This window comes from Centropristis striata, chromosome 12 (assembly GCF_030273125.1).
Source record: "Centropristis striata isolate RG_2023a ecotype Rhode Island chromosome 12, C.striata_1.0, whole genome shotgun sequence".
Taxonomy (NCBI): Eukaryota; Metazoa; Chordata; class Actinopteri; order Perciformes; family Serranidae; genus Centropristis; species Centropristis striata.
The window spans coordinates 21,297,962-21,320,087 of record NC_081528.1 but is presented as its reverse complement, the minus strand read 5'-3'; the positions used below and the strand labels follow the sequence as shown (position 1 = coordinate 21,320,087).

General features: G+C 38.5%; 2 protein-coding genes across 3 annotated transcripts; both read right to left on the bottom strand.

Annotated features, from left to right (window-relative positions):
* Positions 1-1,102: 1,102 nt before the first annotated feature.
* Positions 1,103-11,275, bottom strand: gpr174 (G protein-coupled receptor 174). 2 transcript variants are annotated; one of them, XM_059346544.1, is made up of 3 exons: positions 10,887-11,275; positions 3,932-4,329; positions 1,103-2,098 (listed from the first exon to the last, which is right to left on the bottom strand). In XM_059346544.1, exons 2-3 carry the CDS (start codon positions 4,136-4,138, stop codon positions 1,295-1,297), a joined length of 1,011 nt encoding a protein of 336 aa, XP_059202527.1. In that variant the 5' UTR covers positions 4,139-4,329; positions 10,887-11,275; the 3' UTR covers positions 1,103-1,294. The 2 variants fall into 2 exon arrangements, with proteins under 2 accessions (XP_059202527.1, XP_059202528.1); XM_059346545.1 differs by lacking the exon at positions 10,887-11,275 and having other exon boundaries at positions 3,932-4,450.
* Positions 11,276-12,952: 1,677 nt separating this feature from the next.
* Positions 12,953-21,119, bottom strand: p2ry10 (P2Y receptor family member 10). Its single transcript, XM_059346533.1, has 4 exons — positions 20,425-21,119; positions 17,558-17,827; positions 16,626-16,806; positions 12,953-14,711 (listed from the first exon to the last, which is right to left on the bottom strand). The coding sequence occupies exons 2-4, from the start codon at positions 17,737-17,739 to the stop codon at positions 13,815-13,817; spliced, it is 1,260 nt and encodes a 419-aa protein (XP_059202516.1). The 5' UTR covers positions 17,740-17,827; positions 20,425-21,119; the 3' UTR covers positions 12,953-13,814.
* Between the last annotated feature and the right edge of the window lie 1,007 nt (positions 21,120-22,126).

Genomic DNA, 22,126 nt, shown 5'->3' with positions numbered 1-22,126 from the left:
TGAAGTAGAAGTTTAAAGTTACATAAAATGAGAATACTCAAGTAAAAGTGTCAGCATCAAAATGTACTTAAAGTATCAAATGTAAAAGTACTCGTTATGCAGAATGGACCCACTCAGACTGTTTTATATATATTCTAAATATATTATTTTATTATTATTATTGTATATATATGTAAGCAGTGTTTTATTTTTCTCAAGGTAGGATTCATTTTAACTACTTGATATACTGTTATGAGGTTTAATAATAATGAAAAAAGTCAAATCATTTTAAATTAATCATGTTTTTTATCAAATCTCGACCTGAAAAGTAACTAAAGCTGTCAGTCAAATGTAGTGGAGTAAAAAGTACAATATTTACCTCTAAATGTAGTGGAGTAGAAGTATAAAGTTAAAATACTCAAGTAAAGTACAAGTACCTCAAAATTATACTTAAGTACAGTACTTGAGTAAATGTACTTTCCCCCATTGCCGTTCTCTTTGAATCACACCTCAGCATCTCATACCGACATACAAGAGTGCTGCTGTGTCTGTTTGACTGACATGCACCCGCAGTAACAGAATGAAACTCTATTGACACAAAGTCTGACAATGCGACTCCTTCCTACAGAGGTGTGAGTGTGTTATTTTGTGCTTTAGATAGCAACCACCAACACCAGTTGACAAAGTAACATATTATACCTTTAAAATAAGTTGTGTAAGTAGTTATGTCTGTGGCGTACTTAGTAATGTACGTGGGTTAAATTAGCTCAATAATGACTTCTGGTTTCACACAGGACACGACCAACAGTCTCCTCAGTGACAGTCCTGTGTTTGTTGTTGTTGTATTAGAGATCACAGGTTAGCAACCAATGCAAATAAGGCTCCTAATAAGCTGCTTGCACTGACTTCTATATGGCTATTTTGGGGGGGGGGGGGGGGGAGCAATGAGAGCTGCACCAACACATCCTCTGCAACCTGTTAGCTTATCATGACATTTTTGTTTGAGGAAGCTGGTTTAGGACTTTGTCTATATTCTGTATTTCCTGATGCTTATTAGAGATGTTGGCACCGGTGGCAGGCTCATCCTGCAGAACAGGAACTCACTCACTCTTCACCATTCAGATTTAGAAAGAACGGACACAGCTTTTATTGAAATATAAATAGAAAAAAAAAGGCACATTTGAAACTTGCTTCCATAGTTTCACGTACTAGTTTGCATGTAAATGATATTTCCCTAGTTTTTAAACAGTCTTTATCTCAGGGTTTAGTGCTAGAGATTTAACTCTTGGTCCTTCAACAAGAGACTGGCTGCAGTCTAGTCCTCCTCAGCATCCTCTCCTCCAGTTATACAGGACAGGCGCCTGCCAAAAGACATGCTCTCTGGTATCTCTGGCTTGCTCAGTCGCCTCCAGAATTCATGGGTTGTGAAATAGTACATGAGGGGGTCCAGGCTGCAGTTGAGACTGGCCAGGCAGAGCGTGACGGGGTGACATCTCAGAATGAGGTCCCTGAAGGTGCAGCTGCTCAAGGCGTCGGCCTTCACCAGGAAGTCCAGGGGCATGGTGATGTGGTAAGGAGCAAAGCACACTAGGAAGACTACAGCACAGCTGAGCACCATCTTAAACGCCCTCCGCTTCTCCCCTCGGTCAGTAATAGCCCCCCCTGTCGGGTCCCGAAGGCTCCCAGCAGTCAGACAGCTGCAGGCTAACACCATGACGAGGGGGATGATGAAGCCCAGCAGCTCCGCGAGGATCAGGAGCGCCCAGGCTGCTGGAATACTCACAGTCCTCATGGGCAGCTCTGAGAAACACACCAGCTCTGAGCTTGAATTAGAGTTTGGTACACTGCTGGGGTTCCTCAGCAGAGGGAAGGGCAGGCAGCCCAGGCACACCAACAGCCAGCCAAGGACACAGATAACCAAGTCTCCTTTCCTCCTGGAGGATTGGTACCTCAGCGGACGCATGATGAGCTCACAGCGACGCACGCTGACACACACCAGGAAGTAGATGGAGGCGTACATGTTGACGTACTTCAGGTAGAAGCAGATCATGCACAGAGGATGACCGAAGGGCCAGGTGTTGTTCAGGTAGTAGTAGATGCGCAGAGGCAGAGAGAGCACCTGAGGAGAGACGAGAGCGTCAAGATGGTTGTAGAACAAACAAGGTGATAGATGCCCACTTGGTCTGAGTGACTCTTTGAGCTTCAACTGTGGGATGCATTATTGCACAGATTCTCATAAGGAAGTAATTGGTGCTTTGTTTTATACTATTGGCCATTAAATAACTCTTGTTTGAGCTCTTAGTGGGTCTTTATTTTTTATGTTTCATTGTGTTTTAATTGTGTTTTAACTGTGTTTTAATTGTCTTATGTTCCCCTATCTTATTTCTTTCTTTTTATCTTCTGTAAACCACTTTGTGATTTTATATGTGAAAAGTGCTATATAAATAAACTTTACTTACTTACTTACTTACTTTATTTCACTCGCTTCAAGAACAAATGCACATGTTAGCCAGACATCGTTAACACACGAGGTGGTTGTGCTCATGGATGCATTACCATTTTGTCCACAGAGGGCGCCAATATCAACCAAAAATGAAAGTTTCTAATAATTATTATCTTTCATGAGGCTGCCCACTACTTTGTGAATTTTACAACTGTATTTTACATTTAATAGGTTAAACAGTATCAATTTATTTCATCCCCTCTTTTTTAACAGAATCTAAACAGTCTAAAAAACTTTTATAGCAAAACATGAATGACAATATAGTACAGTTATATTGACAATAATCAAATATATTTTAACTTAAATATATAAATAATAATTATAATATCTTTATATTAAATATGTTCTATAATTAAGTTCAAATGTATGTGGGTTTTTTGTTTGTTTTATTATATAAATATTTTGTCCTCTCCTGCTGATGAAGGCCTTGAATTTAATATGTGCACCTTTTTCTTAAAGATGTCTTCATATTCACATGTGTATGAACAGTTGAAAGATGTTTTAATATACAAATGAAAGAAGTGTGTTTGTTCATATGTCATTAAATGCCATTACAGCTGTATTATAAATCATTCATTAACTCTTTATAAATTAGTTATGGGTGCTTTATTGGAAAAACAATTGACATTATTACATTTAACACTTAAAAATGTTGTGATATCTGCTTACAACTACACCAAAATGTGTTATAAGCGATATAGGAAGTATTATTTTGAAATGCTTAATAGGGCAGTGGTGGAAGAAGTATTCAGATTTCTTACTTAAGTAAAAGTACTAATACCACATTGTGAAATTACTCCACTACAAGTAAAAGTCCTGCATTCAAAACTTACTGAAGAAAAAGTACAAAAGTATCAGCATCAAATGTACTCAAAGTATCAAAAGTACTCGTTATGCACAATGCACCAACTCAGAATTTTTTATATGTTCTAAATATATTTTTGGATTTTTATTATTGATGCTTTTGTGTAAGCAGCATTTTAATTTTCTCAAGACAGGGCTCATTTTAACTACTTAATAAATTGTTGTAAGGTTTAATTAAACAAAAAGTCTAATCATTTTAAAAGTATCATGCTTTTTATGTTAAATCTCGACCTGTAAGTGGATCAAAAAGTGTAATCAAAATGTAATGGAGTAGAAGTATTAAGTTACATAAAATGGAAATAAATATATAAATAAAAAAGTACAAGTACCTCAAAATTGTACAGTACAGTACTTGAGAAAGGTACTTAGTTACATTCTACCACTGTTAATGAGTTAAAGTAAACAGTTAATTGACACAATTAGTTTAGTCAGTAATGAAAATAATCATTATTTGCAGCCCTACCATCCACACATAAAATCATTTATGTAAACAGGAAATATGAATGATAAAAAGTTATTTCTAGTCAAACTGCATGATGTTAAACAATCAAACGGGAAGTAAGAGACACGTAGAGTGATGTTTACCTGCAGCAGGTCGGCTACAGCCAGGTTCATCATAAACACCACCGCCTTCTTGGTCTCCCTGATATAAATCTTGAACACCCAGAGCGCCAGCACATTTCCCAGCAGGCCGGGCGCTAAGATCACACTGTACACTATTGCATACACCTGGTGCTGGTACTTGCGTAGATCTTCTTCACTGCTTTGACAGCTGTGGTTGGCAAAGTTCATCTTAAGCCTGTGACTGTTAGGACAAGTTGCCTTGTGCACCAACAGGAAGCTGGAATCAGGAGAGCTGCTTGTATACGGTTGACGGGTGTGTTTGAGCGTCCATTATGGCGAGGAGGAGTTCAGGCTCCTTCTGAGTCAAGTGAAAGTGTGTTCCAGCTGTGTTGATGTTTCAATCCCAAGAACATAACATCCTGATGGGGGGAAAGAGAAAGGTTCAACTGGATGATTTTAGTGTTGATGTAAATATTCTTATAGCTGTTTTGCATGTTGCACAGATAACAGCAGGTTTAAAGACACGCATCACATTGTGCAGCCTTTAGTCTCACACTAACACATGCAAACACTCGTTCCTGTTAATGAGGGCTGCAGCTTGTTACACCATGTGTTTATGACATTAAAAGTAACCTGTGCGTGCAGCCTTTTGTATTTACAGTAAATATGCAAACCCACAGAGAAGCTGAGGCTACAATCTCCCACATAGTGTTCACTGTTAGCGTCCCCACCTGCAGGGCAGCCTACAATAAGCCAGTGTGAAAGGCATCAGTGAAACCCGCGTGGTTAACAGGTCGGACCGAGTCATGATGAAGAGCAGCACGTTTGTGGTGAATTCAGTTTCTACCACCTACATTATGCTTTTTGCCATTTCCAAACAACAGAAAAATGAAAGTACTTCTTATCAACTTTTAATTCAAATACATTTTTAAAAAGGTTTTCTAAACGTTTAGGTTGCCTTAAACTCGGAGCTCTTGAGATATTGATTTGAACCTGAAATGGAAATACACAGTCATGTCTGGAGCTGAGCTTGAAGGTGTCTTCCACCCACTGCAGTAAACATCAGTAGGTGTAAGCTGCTTCGCCACGGGTTTCCTTGCTCTTTGCTTCAACACATAAGAACTGCTTAAGAAGATAATGAAGAGCTGTGAAGATTTATCCGTGATTTTTACAGTTTGTCTTGTATTTATAATCTGATTTGGACTGAACTGATCCTCCTTTAGTATAGATGCCCGTATATCAATGAATTTATCTCCTTTGTTTATGACGTATATAAGAACTTATGTAATTGTCAAATTTGTAAATGCCTAAAAGTGCTTAAAATACAGGAATGACAGAAAAACACCATACAGTGAAATGTCCAGAAACTGAAAAAAAAAAATCATAGTATAGTATATCGAAAATGTAAAGAAAAAAGTCATAAAATCTGAATGCTCTAAAATTTATTTTATCTTTAAATTTATTGGTCTTATTATACTCTGCTGATACATGTAGTAGTATAGTTTGTCCAAAAGTGACAGAGAAACACCATCATATGAGATATCCAAAAAGTGAAAAAAAGCCATACTATAGCATGACGATTTTTCATCAAAAATGGTCAAATATTAAAATGCCTAAAATGCTTAAAATTGGCCAATTATAGTCTGTTGATATAGGAGCATCATATGGCAAGAAATGACAGAAAAGCACCATATTATGGGATGTCAAAAAATGACCCCCCCCGAAAAAAAATCATATATAGTATGTCGATTTTTGTCAAAAACTGTCAAATTTTAAAATGCCTAAAATGCTAGAAATGGTCTAATTATACCCTGTTGATACATGTAGTACTGTAGTTTGTCCAAAAAACAGCGAAAAAACACCATATTATGGGATGTCCAAAAATGACCCCCCTAAAAAAAAAGTCACAGTCATATGTCAATTTTTGTCAAAAATGGTTTAATTTGAAAATGCCCTAAAAATGCTTTAAATGGGTCAATTATAATCTGTTGATACATATTAGTTCACAATATGGCAATAAATTAAAGAAAAACACCAACAGTCGAAAGGTTTTGTCAGGATAATTGCTAGTTTTATGTCTTCTTCAATACAGCACCATTATAAATGATGGTCCCATTCAGTTTAAAACAGACAGTTAAGCAGTGGAGGCTTTAGGGGCGTGGCTACCTTGTGGTTGACAGGTCTCTGCCACAGTGACCCTGTGTGTTTTCATCTAAGAACTGTGACCGTTTCCCAGCTTGTTTTCAGTTCATGAAAGTTTACGGTAACATTTTGGCGCCTTAAAATGTCTTCTGTAGTGTTAAGTTGGACTAAAAGACACTTTAAGGAGTTGACTTTTCGTTTTTAACCTGGGAAAATGCAAGTTAGCTGGCTAGAGTAAAGATCTGCTCATGACTTAAGGCTAATACATTCTCCTCAAGAATAGAGAAATTTGTGAGAGAACAAATTTCTCTATTCTTGACACATCAGCTGGGCAGAACTTTGTTCTTGTGTGGTGTCCAAGAGCTACTGTGTGATTGGTCAGAAATGAGGTGTGCTGCAGTGGGAGGGCCCTGTGACGGCTTCCCAGGAGTTCTGCAGTGGAGTTTCTTGTGAAGTATGAAATGTCCTGGCCAGAAATATTTTTTTTCTTGTTCTTTTTTCTTGACAACTAGAAAATGTATGTATGTAAAGGGCTTTAGCTTTCTCCTCCCTGGCTCTTATCCAAATATGGTCACTTCTTGTTACAAAAAAACAAAAAATAGTGACAGGCAAAGTTCCTAAAACAAATTGTCATTGATTGTGACTTATTTAATTTATTTAATTTTCATCTGTGAAAGCAGGATAAGTTTTGCTGGGTAAAACCTTTTTTTTGTTTTGTTTTCATCAGGATCATTTTTCTAAGAGTTTGCTGTTATAATAATCATTCAGTATAATCATTCATCAATAATTATTTTCACTTAAAGAGGCTGAAGTGAACCACAACCTCATGTTCTAAATACAACCCATATTCCAAAGAAGGTACACTGTTATTTTGTAAAATGTCATAAAAACAGAGTGCAATAATTTGTAAATCCTTTAAAACCTATGTTCAATTGAATATAATTTAAAGACACAGTATCTAATGCTCAAACTGGGATACTTTTGTTTGTTTTTAGTAAGTAGAAATGATCATTCTGAATTTGAAGCATTTTAGGGTTTATTTTTATGTTTTACGCAGCATCCCAACTTTTTTGGAGTCTGGGTTGTAGGACTAAGAAACTGAAAATAATCATGTCCTCACTTTCCTCTCAGGGCCTCCATATAAAAGTTAATTATATCAAAGAAAAAATATTAATGATGACCAATAATACACTATTTTTTCAGATGAGACTTCTGAACTGATGAGTTCACTGACCATGTGTCTTCTCTCATCACAGGACAGTTACTCTAACATGTTCACTATTTAGAACATCATTATTTAAGGAAGTTTGACGGTCAGCAAGGAAACAATATGACATAAAGAGTGCTGATGGTGCACATCTGTTCAACATCTGCCTAAACTGTTGCAGGATGTATTCTAAATATACTCAGTCATGTTACTGTTTTAAGTAATTAAGGGAACTGACAGTGACTACACATAACACTCCCCATCCTCCGTACCAGTACAACCATGTAAAGAAACAAGTAATGAAAGGTCAACATGCAGAAGTATTATAAGCAAAATATTCTGCAGAGTGATGTAGTATTGTATATTATTAGATTGTTTATTCTGAGGCATCATCATTAACTGAGAGGTAGTTGAATCAGTGTTTTCCAACCGAGGGGTCTGGTCCCTCTGAAGGGTCACAAGATTAATCTATGGGGTTGTGAGATGATTTATGAGAGAGGAAATAAGAAAAAAAAGTTATGCTGATTTCATATGAACTTTGTGAAAGACACAATCCTGTTAATTGTGGATTCATTTTCATTTTGACATGTTTGGAAGAAATTGATGAATAAAGTTTTGAAGATTTACACTTTATCTGTCAAGAATAAATCACACAATATTGTCACAATCATTTCATGGAAAGAGGTAAAAAATATTTTATTCCAACTTTATGAGTAATCGTGAGGACACAATGGTACCAATTATGTCCTGATTCCTTGCCGGTAAAGGAGATTAATTAATGCTTTGATGCTGGGCCAAATGTCAGTTTGTGGCCATTGAGAAGCTTCTAAGATATCTTGGATTGCCTGCATTGAATATTTATTTATTCCATTTAATCTCTAAAAGTTCTGTGCAGCACTTAATTCAAGATGTATTATTTAATTAGCTGTTTATCATGTTTTTAGCTTGTTTTGTAGCTACAGGTTTAGTGTGGCAGGTTTATGTTGCTCTCATTTGTGGTGTGGAAATCTGTTGTTGTTTTTTTTATTTTTTTATTTTGTTATTGTTGTCAGTATTTCATGTTTCTCATGGTCCTTGATGTGATGTGATGTGATGTGATGCCATCTGCAGATAAAATTTCCTTCAGGATAATAGAGTCAAAGTTGAAGTTGAAGTTTATAAAAGGGGCCCCTTGACCTCTGACCTCTGAGTGATATGTTCTGAGTTCTATGGGAACCCACAGGTCTCAGTTTGGTGCAAAAACCATGCATTTTTTTTCTCATGCAGAACAAATGTATTATTTTCAGTTAATATTTCTGCATACTGGGGCATAAACAGTCTGGGAATCGTATAAATTGGATATCATTGGAAAGCTGAGTCTCTTGTGGATTCATTCATTCATTCATCATCCTTAACCACTTATCCGAACTTAGGTGGTTGGGGGGCTGGAGGTGATCCCAGCTGACATTGGGCGAGAGGCGGGGTACACCCTGGACAGGTCACCAGAGTATCACAGGGCTGACACAGACAGACAATCACACTCTCATTCACTCCTACGGGCAATTTAGAGTCACCTAAGTGCATGTTTTTGGACATACCTGGAGAGAACCCAGCTAACCACTCCTTAGGTTTACACTCCAGTTTAATTATATTCATGTGGTGATGTTAGTCTCCTCAGTAGCCATTTCATTACAGTGAGACCATTCTCTGAAGCTTGACCTCACTGAATAAAATGAGCTGCTGTGACCTCTATGATGAAACTTTACAACCACAAACTAGACACCTACAGCATTCAGAGTATGTGCAGCTTTCCTATGAATATTCATAATAAGGGTTTTTTTAAATCAGTTTACAGAACAGAAATGCTCACTATCAAACCACTGAACAATGACATGTGTCTTACTGTTGTATTTTGGAGGGGATTTTTGACCAGTTCAACCAGTCGTCAAGAATGGTCAAAATTAAGAACCAGATCTGTTCACACATCATAGCTACGTCAGCTTGCTTAAAAAAGATGTGAGTTGATTTATTGAAGCATCAAAAAGTTGTGGAAATTGTATTTTGTAAAATTATACATTTCTGGCTACTTGTTCTCATGGTCATAACTTGCATAATAGATTTTCCACAAAGTAACCCTCTGGCACGATAGTTTAACTTTCTGCCCATCTGGCAACGATGGTCCTCAACACCACTTCCAACCATCTGAACTATCCCCACTGGTGGAATGTAACTAAGTACATTTACTCAAGTACTGTACTCAAGTACAATTTTGAGGCACTTGTACTTTACTTGAATATTTCCACATTTGTAACTTTATACTTCTACTTCACTACATTTTGAGGCAAATATTAAACTTCTTACTCCACTACGTTTAGCTGACAGCTTTAGTTACTTTTCAGGTCGAGACTTAACATGAAAAACATGATCAATTTAAAGTGATTACACAGGTTTATAAATTAAACCACATAAAGTATATTAAATAGTTAAAATGAGCCCTACATTGACAGCAGTAAAACGCTGCTTACATAAATGCATCAATAATAATAATCAAATAATATATTTAAAATACATAAAACAATCTGAGTGGGTCCATTCTGCATAATGAGTACTTTTACTTTTGATACTTTAAGTACATTTTGATGCTGATACGTTTGTACTTTTACTTCAGTAAGTTGTTAATGCAGGACTTGTAGTGGAGTAATTTACAGTGTGGTATTAGTACTTTAACTTAATGTAAATACTTCTTCCACCATGACTGTGCCTTTAGGAACAGTTCTTCCCATGGAGGTCATTAACAAGCAGGGGAACTTTGGATAGTAAAGAGGGTTTTTAAACAGAGATGTGTGTTCCTCAGCTCTCTGGCCTCTGCCTCTGCCTGCCTTTTATCCTACTTCACAGCACTGAGAAAGATCCCTCAGTGGGCCGTCAGTCCCCAGTCCTCCTTTTAGTCTCACTGACCTTTGACCTATGTGCGACTGTTTTGGTGTGATTCTCCTCTCATTACTCTCACTTCAGCACGTACAGTATTCTTCTCTCTGAGACCATCTATAAGATCAGAATGGACTTTTTAGCGATGACAAATCACTATTCTTTCATTTCCTTCTTGCGGCTTAAGTTACGTTCAACATGTTGACCAGTTTAGGGCGTTATCCACTTCGTTTTGTGTCTTTGGATCTTGTTGATAATAGAGTTTTGTGAAATTCGCCTTCTAAAAAGAGCCCCTATCTAAGGATTCAGCAGTTTTACTCATCAGATCTTGCCAATGGAAACACATTATTTTATCCACTATGATTCATCCCTCCGTGGGTTTGTTGGCGCCTTATAGCTTTTCCGCTCAGACACGACATCTCGCCTCGTGTATCAGCACCCAAAAATGTTAGTGGCCGGCACCCAGGTCCCTCCACGTGTGCTGTCCCAACACACAAAACATGTCATGATCCACCATCCCAGATACGGATACAGAAAGCACCCTGACACTGGCCTACAGACACACATTCACACCCTCATCATAACACACATTCCTCACATTGGAGAAACATGTGAGGTCCCCCATGACTCCACACTGAAGGCATCCAGCTGTTAAAAGCCTCTCACACAAAAGCTTAAGCTCGCTGTCTATTAAAAAGGAATCAACCATTAACATCTCACCTCTGTCGTCAAGCTGCGTCGCATCAAAAAGCAGGCGGATGAAGCATCAGCCGACACGCATGCCATCCCCTCCCTCCTCCTGCTGTAACACTATTTACTTTCTCTGTCCCGCCTTCACACTCTTCTATCACTTCTATCTCTTTTTCTGCTCTCCTATCCACTTTCCACTGTCCTTTTCTTCTTCTCATCTGAAGTTATTTCCTGTTTTGACTTCTCACTGTATGTCTTTCTCTCTCTCTGAGTCTCTGGTGAACTGGGGGTTTCAGCACACATAGAGCTTCCTGTGAATGTGGGGGTGTGGTTTACAAGAATTTTTGACACCATGACTTCTGCTATTATGGCTACTTTTTCCCTTGTTAGTGGTGCAGAGCCGGCATGTGCGTCCTTTCAGTGACTGAGAATCAAAAGTAGAAGTAGAGACAGAAAACATTTTTTTGGTCTTTTTTTTTTTTTTTAAAGCTGCTGTTAGTTTTCTTATCATCACATATTTCTCAGCTACTAAGAAGCAGAGAAATAGCAGAATTCAATGCACTGCTGGAGCATGACAGTAAGAAGTGGGCACATTTTGGTGGGTGACTCAGACAGCTCGCAGCTCGTCCCGAGGTGGGCTGCATACATCTGCCTGGGGGTGGGGGCAGCCTCAGATTTGGCTCAGACTTGGCTTCAGCAGATGCAAGAGGAGGTGGGTGGAAGAGGGGGGCTGACCTCAGAGCTTGGCAGTTACTGGGTTTCAAAGCTGCTGCAACTGCTGCCAACTGTCTTCACCACTTTGCATTGTGAGAGGAAGTGCAGCCAAAATGATTTGGCACCTGTTTTCCCTTGCTGTCAGCCTCATTATGAAGCAAACATCACAGCACCAGATAGAACAGACAGCGCTTTTATTTACAGAACATTTACATGTAGCTTATTTGAAGTTGTTGCATTAGTAACACTGTTGGGTAAAGGTACCTGATCGTAAATACATGCATGACTCAATGCTTGAATTAATCCACGTAGTTATATCAGGAATGAATACTTTCTCATGCAAGAACAACACAATATGCAATGCAAAAACTCAGGTATGTAAGTTATTAATGATGCTCATAACTAGGGGAGTAACAACTGATTAGTCACAGAAGTGCACATGTATTCAGTTGAATTCCAGATTCTGAGTTTCTTCATGACTTCATCGTGTTTGTGGCCTTTCAAATAAAGCTCCAATTTTAACACTGATAAATAGCATATGATTCCAACAGTGTGCAAACCGTTTGTTGCTTATGAATCAACTAGTGAGGAGAATGCATCACACAGTATCAACTTAAAGCTCACAAACCATTAAAGATTACTAATTCATAATACTTACAAACATGAATTGATTCATTAGCTTTTAATTATTATTATTATTACTATTATTTAGAAATGACAGTTTATTTTGGCAAAGACACAAGATATATAAAACTTTCAGACACTGCCAAGTAGTTAATCAATCCATGTTTATATTGTTAAGTTATTTCTAAGAGGGGTCACAAAGAAAATAAGCACCACCATTAATCATATTAGTCATCTCAGTAATTCTTCCAGGGACCTTCGGGGCTCTGTGGCAGCCTCCAGGGAGTCCCTGAAAAGTTTTCAGATTAGATCATCTAAATGATTGTGAAACAAATGTATTTATTGCCTAATGTGCTCATTCATGCACACTTCTTTAATACTGGCTGGAGACTCTGTGACTCTTGTGAGTGACTAGTTCATATCAACTGGACATGATATGAAGATGCAAATTTGCACTGAAAGTGAAACTAACATGAATGTTCAGCAATGGTTATTTTAGGCATGTGTGATCGCCTCCTAATACATTTATCTAAGTGATATCTAAGTGTCTGTCAGCTCTGTCAAATTATTCTAAGGGACATCCTGTATATACAGTCATGGAAAAAAAATATTAGACCACCCTTGTTTTCTTCAATTTATTGTTCATTATAAAAATAGCCAAATTTACCTTTAGTTGTACCAGGCATTAAAATGAACAATAAATTGAAGAAAACAAGGGTGGTCTAATATTTTTTTTCCATCACTGCATGTATTTTAAGGGGTCGTTCGGTGGAAAAAGATTAGAGAACTTCTGTGTTATTTTTCAGTGATGGACCAGGTCACCACTTAATTTGAAGGGCCACAAACATGATGAAGTCTTGAAAAAGTTGCTAGAAGTTAATTCATTCATTCATTCATTCTTCACCGCTTATCCGCACTCGGGTCGTGGGGGGCTGGAGCTGATCCCAGCTACATTGGGCGAGAGGCAGGTACACCCTGGACAGGTCTCTCACAGGGCTGACACATAGAGACTGACAATCACGCTGTCATTCACTCCTACGGGCAATTTAGAGTCACTAATTAAACCTGAAAGTGCATGTTTTTGGACTGTGGGAGGAAGCTGGAGTACCCACGCTGACAACAGGCAAACTCCACAAAGAAGAGCTGCAGGCCAGAGTCAAACTGGCGACCCTCTTGCTGTGAGCCAACCACTACACGACTGTGTAGCCTCTAGCTAGAAGTTGAACATCATTAATTACTCATAAATCACGATGATTGAGATATCTCAGTTGTAACTAATGCATGATATACTTTTCATTCTTGTACATTCCTGATTGTTGCATTTGCAATTTTTCTGAAGTTAAACAACAAGCTGTAGCTTATGCATAAGGCGACTGAGATGATATTCACATTGATATTGTTTACAATATTTAACACAGACATCATATCATCAGCTGGTGATTGAAGATGTGTTTGTTCCTCTGGGAGCTTCTTCACATTGAGGTTAAAACTCTTTGGGTCAGTTTGTGTTCAGACAGCTGCAGCATGTGAACTCATCTCGTTATCAGTCTGTTTATGAGTTGAGCAGGATGCATCATCTGTCATGTTTAGCCGTGTCATTCCCTGAGCCTCTGAACGATGCTACTCCCTGTCTGAGCAGCTACTCTCCATGCTCGTCATTCTCTGCTGTGCGGGACGGTTTATCGGGGAGCTGATCGGGGAGGAGAGCAGCGAGGCGGTGAAGGAGGAGGTGCGCCTGGTGAGGTGCAACCTGAACTCAGCAGTTAGAAAGTAATAAAGCAGAGGGTTGAGGCAGCAGCTCAGGCTGGCCAGGCACAGAGACACCGGGTGGAACTGACGCACAGCCAGCACCGTGACACAGTTGGTCACTATCTTCTGCGACACCATCAGGTAGAGCAGGAAGTTGACGTGATAGGGGACGAAGCAGAACAAGAAGAGGGCAGAGCAGCTCAGCACCATCAGTAGAGCTCGCCGCTTCTCAGCGTTGGTCTGCCTCTCGTGATGTTTATCTGTCTGGCAGGTGGAGCTGACCGACTGGATTCGGCCGCGTGCTGAGGAGTTGAATGTCTGATCCTTGTGTCTTTGGTTCAGAGAATAGACGATGCGGATGGAGCTGAAACTGACGCACGCCAAAGGGATTAAGAAGCCAAACAGCTCAGCTAGAGCCATCATGGCGACCGCCAGCGGGAGGGGCAGGGGACGCATGGGCAGGTCCTTGAAGCAGCCCGCTTTGGTCGAGCCGGGACTGGAGACCAGACTGCTGAGGGTCGTACTCAAAGGTGGCACCGTAAGCTTGTTGTAGCCTAAAGGATTCTGGGTAGAAGTGACATCCAGGATGCTGTTGTCGGGGCTGCTGCTGCTGCTGCTGCTGCTGCTCCGCATCAGGATGAAAGGCGAGCAGCCCAGACCCACCACCACCCACACTATGATGCTGATCAACAGGTCGTAGCGCCGCCTCCACCGGCGAGCTGCGAACGGGTCGAGCAGGAACACACACCTCTGCACGCTGATACACACCTGGAAACAGAAAAAAATATAGTCACAGAAAGCCAGATACATGCATACAGATAGGACATATCACATCAGAACATGGGGCCTTGAACCTTCACCCTTTGGCTTGGAAAAAAATATTAGACCACCTTGTTTTCTTCAATTTCTTGTTCATTTTAATGCCTGGTACAACTAAAGGTACATTTGTTTGCACGGATTTTATCATAACAACAAAAATAGTTCATAAGACTTTAATTTAAGAGCTGATATCTAGACATTTCCATGGTTTTCTTGATGATGATTTTGGTTAATATGAAGAAAACCATGGAACAATGGTCTAATATGTTTTTCTATGACAGTATATGCTGTACATTAGGGATGGGAATAATTATTCGTTGATCTATTAATGGTCGTTAAGAATTTGGTTGATCATGTGAAATTTTTAATCAATCTGTGTATTTTATTATTTTTATTTTATCTCTGACTGCGTATCAGTATCACTGAACTGAAACACGGCCGAGCGTTCAGTTCTGCAGCCGTACGTCAATAAACTGAGAATTAAGTTGGATAAAGCTACAGTTTGCAAACTGAAAGTTGCAATAACAATAACAACACAGAAATACAAGAGGATTCATTTGAGCAAAACTATCTTACTGTATCAAACCTTGCTAGCATGAATTACTAGTTTAATTTGATCCAAAACTTATTTAAACACAAAACACATTTAAATATGAAGATTAGTGTGAAAACTAACCTCATGTCTCTTCGAGGACTTAAACATAAAACATTGAACTCCTTGAGTTATCTTTACAGTATCATCTCACGTGAGTTAGTTTCACGATTGTCAGGAAGTCGATTATACGATTAATTGATCGTTAACGTTATAGATAATCAAGTTGGCAGGTTTCTTCCAAAAGCCCATCCCTAATGTACATCCTGGTATGTCTTTGCATACTCCCTGTGACATAGTAAATCTCTTTCTGGCTTATTTAATTATATGACAGTGTGGATATTGGAAAGCACAGCACATTTAGAGCCAGGAAGTAAATTTGTTCCGAGAAGTGAAGAGAAGGGAGGCTCACACTTGAATGACTTCCTGTTATGTATTGGCATTTAACTCCCTTCAAATAAATTACAAATGCTTAAACTGTCATTTGACTCCCCATGCTCCTTTTAGTATCCTCACAATGTTCCAGGATTATTTTTAGTTTATGGATTTCCCAATTTCATTCAATTTCCAATTCCATTTATGCAAGGTACTTTTGTTACAACGCCAATTTTTCTTGCATATGAAAGAGATTCTGAGCGGTCAAATGTGATAAATTGGAAAAGAAAGCCTTCAGGTGCATAATTAGAAACATTACCGTTTTATATTATGAATTAAGATACAAATTAATTCTGGATGTCCAACTTTCACAAGTTTGGGCAACTCTCTGCCAATTTAAGTGAAGTTGTAATGCTGAGTTTCCTTTGTGCACAGATAAACAGTGTTAAAGCTTCACACAATACATATGTTAAAGGAGAGATCTTGGGATTTTATGAATGAATATCAGAGATTTAACCCTCCTGTTATGTTTGTTTCTCAGGAACAGCAATAATGTTTGTGGGTCAATTTGACCCGGGCCATGTTTAATTATCCAAAAGTGTCAAAAAACTAAAAAAATCCCAATAAACATTGTTTATATTTCTTTAATAACTCCATTACTAACCATTTCAATCAATATGTAATGCAATGGTGTTCTTTACCTCTCACAGATCATGACTCAATGAGGATAAATCATAAAAAATCCATGTTAAAAATTTTTTTTATGGACATTCAGAGACCTACATATAACATACAGTGGTTTTACATGACATTGATTTTGATTTTGACATAACAGGAGGGTTAAACAAAGATGGATTCGAACTGGAAAATGTATTTATTAAACCCAGATGGCTTACCAGGAACCCTATGGCGGCGTACATGTTGAGGTATTTGAGGTAGAAGCAGAACAAGCAGAGGCCTCGTCCAAAAGGCCAGGTGTGTGTGAAGTAATAATAAATCCTGAGGGGGAGAGAGAGGATGTGGGCCAGGTCTGCGAACGCCAGGTTAATCATGAAGATCACCGCCTTGGTCTTCTTACTGTGGAGAAACATGCAGAGGAGTTAAGGCTAATACATACAATAAATGACAACAGAATGGCATCATTCTGTTCTTGCAGCCCTGGGAGAGAGAGCACATTTCTCTGTTCTTGACCCATCATCTGGGCAGAACTTTGTTCTCGTGTGGTGTCCGAGAACTACTGTGTGATTGGTCAGAAATGATGTGTGCTGCAGTGGAAGGGCCCTGTGACGACTTCCCAGGAGTTCTGCAGTGGAGTTTGAAGTATGAAATGTTTCAGTGACTCAGAAAGAACTTTTTTCTTGTTCTTGCCACCTCAAGAACAAGAACAAATTTCTCTGTTCTTGTGAAGTATGTAAAGGGCTTAAGTCATGAGCAGATCTTTGCGCTAGCCAGCTAGCTTGCAATTTCCCAAGTTCAAAACAAACAGCCGACTTCCTTAAGTGTCTTTTAGTCCAACTTAACAACATAGAAGACATTTTAGGTCACCAAAGGGTTACGATTATCTTTCATGATTATCTTTCTTTCATGAGTTCTTAAATTAAATCACACAGGGTCACTGTGGTAGCGACCTGTCAACCACAAGGTAGCCACGCCTCTAAAGCCTCCACTGCTTTATTGTGTATTTAACACTAAATGGGACCATCATTTATAATGGTGCTGTACTGAAGAAGACTTAAAACTAGCGATTATCCTGACAAAACCTTTCACCTGTTCTTATATATATATATATATATATATAGTGTGTGTGTGTGTGTGTGTGTGTGTGTACCTGATGTGTCTGCAGAGGACCCAGAGAGCGGTGGTGTTGAGCAGCAGTCCGGGGATGAAGAGCAGCAGGTAGAAGTACGTGTACATCTTCTCCATGCGGTGGTCCCAGCTGGTCATGTTGTGTCCACATGAGGAGGAGTTGGTCAGGGACTCCTCCCACGCTCCAGAAGCATTCATGGTCATTTCCTCTCTCACACAGACAATGGTGGCATCACTCACAACCCTGTGCTATGATCAGTCCTTCATCATGTCACTTACACACCCTGAACACCTGCAATGGAAAAAAAAGTTGACAGGTGATGGAAGTGATGCTATAAACATTGTTGTCTAGCTTAATGTCCAGAAAATCACAAATGAATGCTACCATTAAAAAATAAAACTTTTATAAAGACTTTTGTTACTTTGTAAAATTTTAATTAATGTCCTTTACCTAACTTAATGATGATCTATAGATCTGTCAAGGAATATGAAAAGAGTGAAAAGTGAAAAAGTGAAAAGAATATCACAAGAAAATGCATTTATTAATACTTGTCTATTAAAAATTGTATATAATATTTTAGTAATTTCCCTTTATATTTCCATATATTTTCCAGTTTTTATTATTATTATTATTATTATAAGTCTTTTTAATTACATTTTTAATTAACTTATTTTTTTCTTTTTATTTCTGTAATAGAATTGTATAGTGTAAAGATGAAAATTTTTCGTATCATTTTAAAGACTTATCCATAATTTTTAGCTCAACTTTGCTTTTAACATATGAAACGGTGCTTGGCTGTTGTGATTGTTTAGTCAACTCCTGTTTCCAGTTTCATCTTTAGGTCATCACAAAAACCCTTCCCTTCTGAAAAAGGCTGCAAGGCTTCTGGACCATAAAAAGCGGAAAAAACTAAATGTTTTTTGGTCCCTTACTATGTACAAAGCTCAAGTCATATCAGAAGTTTCAAATGATATGCAGCCGGAGTCATGAGTTTCACTGTTATAGATTCAGTCACAGTTACATATATAAAATCACAACTAGTCAGCCCTCAGTAAAGGACTTTTTGCACAACCAGTGGTGAAAAGTATTCAGATCTCTTACTTCAGTAAAAGTGCTAATACCACAATGGAAATGACTCTACTACAAGTAAAAGTCCTGCATTCAAAACTTACTGAGGTGAAAGTACAAAAGCATCAACATAAAAATGTATTTAAAGTATTAAAAGTAAAAGTAGTCTTTATGCAGAATGACCCACTCAGATTGCTTATATATTCTAAATATATTATAGTATTATTATTATTATTATTATTATTGATGCATTTATGTTAGCAGTGTTTTAGTTTTTGGCGGTAGGGCTCCTTTAAACTTCTTAATATATTGTTATGTGGTTTCATTTATAAAAATGCAAAATCGCTTTAAATGTATCACATTTTTTAATGTTAAATCTCTACCTGTAAAGTGACTAAAGCTGTCAGCTGTCAGATTGTTTTATATACTCCATATTGGATGATTATTTTTGATGCATTATGTAAGCATAAAAGCATTATATTTTTAACATACGTAACATAACCTCATGTTATGAGGTTTAATCTAAACAAATGTCACTTTAATCACTTCACTTTCATGTTTTTTTATGTTAAATCCCAACAAGTAACTAAAGTTGTCAGCTAAATGTAGTGGAGTAAAAAGTTCAATATTTGCCTCAAAATGTAGTGAAATAGAAGTATAAAGTTACATAAGATGGTAATACTTATTACATTCTATTGGAGTAGTCTTCCTAACTAAAAAGGCAGGTGGTCGTGCTTGTGGAGGATAAACAGCAGCCTTTTTTAAAAGATTTTTCACAACCTGGCAACCCAAAAGTTGTGTAGTGAAATTAGTGATGATTGTCAAACACTTATAAACCTGTCTTTTCAGAAAGTATTGCTCAAATATTACAAGAAATTTCACAGAAAACAAACAAAAAATGTATTTAGTTAACAAATCGTGTAGGAAATCTGTGTAAAACTGACGGGACACTATTTTTTTTAATGAAACCAAGTGTGGTTTTCTTTAGATAAGAAAATGTTTGCTTTCGCCTGTGCAATGTATTCGCTGGATGCCAAATGAAACAGCGTTGTGAAAAATACTGATAGAAAGTATGATAAATAAGAGATGTGTGAGACATCGTGTCTGACCAGAGCCAAGATTGCAACAGGAAATGTGTAGAAGCACAGCAGAGCATTTACTCTGCTTATCACAGCAGCATCGCCTTTCCTTCTGCCATCAAGACGACACCACACCCTTCCTCTGCCGGCCCCAGAGACAGAACAGAAAAACGGTGACAGGTTTTTGCTGTTTCACTGTAATTTTTCACCAGTTTTGACTCTTTGACCGCAGGCTGCTGCAGTGAACCAGCAGACACCCTCACATTACCTGTACAGTTAGGAGTTGTGCAACAAGACGTAACTTTGAGGAAGTGGTACGCAGGTTTGTGGGAACTTGAGAAGAAAAATAGGTGACTTGCAGTTTCTGTGTATTGTTGTGCAAACTTCTTACAATTTGTCAATTTTTAAAAAACAAGTTTCTCAAACTGTCTTATGTTTCCGTCTTTAAATCAAATGCCCAGGCAGTGACATTAAAATCATTAAATTGTGATATACTATAGCCTGCAGATGAGAAAAAGATCCCAAGTTTAATTATATGTTACTCCTAATTTCACTTATAATAATAATAATAATAATAATTAATAATATGTGTAACATTACATGTTCATACTGATACATTCTAACTGGAGCAAAAGAGGATTTATTACCAAACCGCTGTCGTCAGCAAAGCATGAAGCATGACTCTGACCACAAATGTTCAGACAAAACAGTGTGACGCCCAAACAAAAACTGTGTGATTACCTTTTTTGCTCCTTGTTGTCTCCCTAAACAATCAGCGTGCAGGGGACTTGTGATGAAAGGTCAGAACCAGGAGCGACCAGGAGCGACCGCATGCTCCAGCAGCTTCACACGTCTCTGTAAACAGCAGACTGACACACACACGCTCTCCTCCTCGAGCTGTGTAGTGGCAAGCGGGGTCAGCAGTAAACCTTCCTGTTGCAGCAGTAGAGTCCTAACTATCAGCATGTGCATGTGAGCAAGTTTGCATCAATGTGGTTTGTTTGAGTGTGTTTGCATGAGTTGGTAGCGTCTGGTGTGGTGTGGTGTTCTGGGTAGGTATTGTGATGAAGGGAAGGGGAAGTTCTGCCCTCATGCATGTGTTTCTACCGCTTGTGATGTCACTCAGCCCCTATCGACGCAGACAAAACTTGAAAATAACACAGTTGACGTGAGAGAGTGCTTCGGAACACTATTTATAAATGACAGCACTTACTAGTAAAGACAATAGTATAAAATAATACAGTCAGTAGGGGAAGCACATGCTACTTCCCCTTAACTATATAAAATAAAAATAAATGTCTTATAGCATTGATACAGACTGTAGATCTATACTACTGTAGTGTATTGCATTAAGTAAATGTCGAAATTTGCATCCTGCAACGTTTACAGATAAAAATGCAATCATCTGCTTCCCCTATCAGATGCTACACTTCCTTTTTTTTTTTTTTTTTAAATCTGTTGTTTATTACAGCACTAAAAGTGTCCTCTGAAACTTAAAAAAAAGGCCTGACTTTTTTGACTATTTTTCTGGGGTTACCGATTACGAGAAATGGCCATATACAGTTTCATAACTAACGGTTTCAGTTGTGTGGAAGCTAGAAAAAAACTTGTTTTCACGTGCATCTGGAGTGCAACACCATAGTTCAATGAAATGAAAGTGGTTTTTACCATGTTAGTTTCACACCACTCTGCCTACATACCCACACCCAGAGGCTGACTAAAGGTTCCCAGGCTCAGTGAGTGAAGGTGTGTGACAGGGATGCTTCCTGTGCTGCTACTGTGTGGTTTCACCTCAACATATGCAGGTCAATAAGGGTCCAGGACAGGCTGGTAATCAGCAAACATACTGAAGGCAAACAAGCATGGAAGTCAACGGTCATTGAAATGTTTGTTCTAACTTGTGACCACTAGAGGTCAGTAGAGGCCATTTCTCTCACTACACTGAGCTGCAGTGTTTTTCCTCTACAGTGACAAGGAAACATTTCAGGGGTCGAATGTCTTCTGCTGCAAAATTTCGACACATTCTTGACATGAAACACTCCAGGCCAGTGTTTGCATATTTTTCTACACTCCCACTCTAATTTCCTGCTAGACAGCACTTCAACTCTGGCATATCTGCTACCCTTGACCCCAAGTCCCAAATGAGTCCATCTACTGTTGTCCCTCAGTGACACTACCAGAGAGCCCTGCTAGGGTTACTACATCTTCCTTCCCTTTCACACTCTGTGCATACTGCTGCTGCACGTATAGAGACATTCCCAAGTAAGGCAATGAATCTCTAACTCTGCATGGCGCTATGAAAGAATGGATATACAACTTATACTAACATCTTCTATAATGTCCCAGACAGAAATGGTTCCCCCCTCTCCAGCAGCAGCCTGTCACATGCACACATCCCGACTGTGTCACTGTCTGAACTCTTACTTTAGTGAAAGTACTAATA

Bases quoted from the DNA above. Each gene is read 5' to 3' on its own strand.
- gpr174 (XM_059346544.1), bottom strand. From the start codon at position 4,138: ATGAACTTTGCCAACCACAGCTGTCAAAGCAGTGAAGAAGATCTACGC. The intron at 2,099-3,931 runs GTAAACATCACT...GTCTCTCCTCAG, and splicing joins CTGTAGCCGACCTGCTGCAG to GTGCTCTCTCTGCCTCTGCG.
- p2ry10 (XM_059346533.1), bottom strand. From the start codon at position 17,739: ATGACCATGAATGCTTCTGGAGCGTGGGAGGAGTCCCTGACCAACTCC. The intron at 16,807-17,557 runs GTACACACACAC...GTTTCTCCACAG, and splicing joins GTCCTCTGCAGACACATCAG to TAAGAAGACCAAGGCGGTGA. The intron at 14,712-16,625 runs GTAAGCCATCTG...TTCTGTTTCCAG, and splicing joins ACGCCGCCATAGGGTTCCTG to GTGTGTATCAGCGTGCAGAG.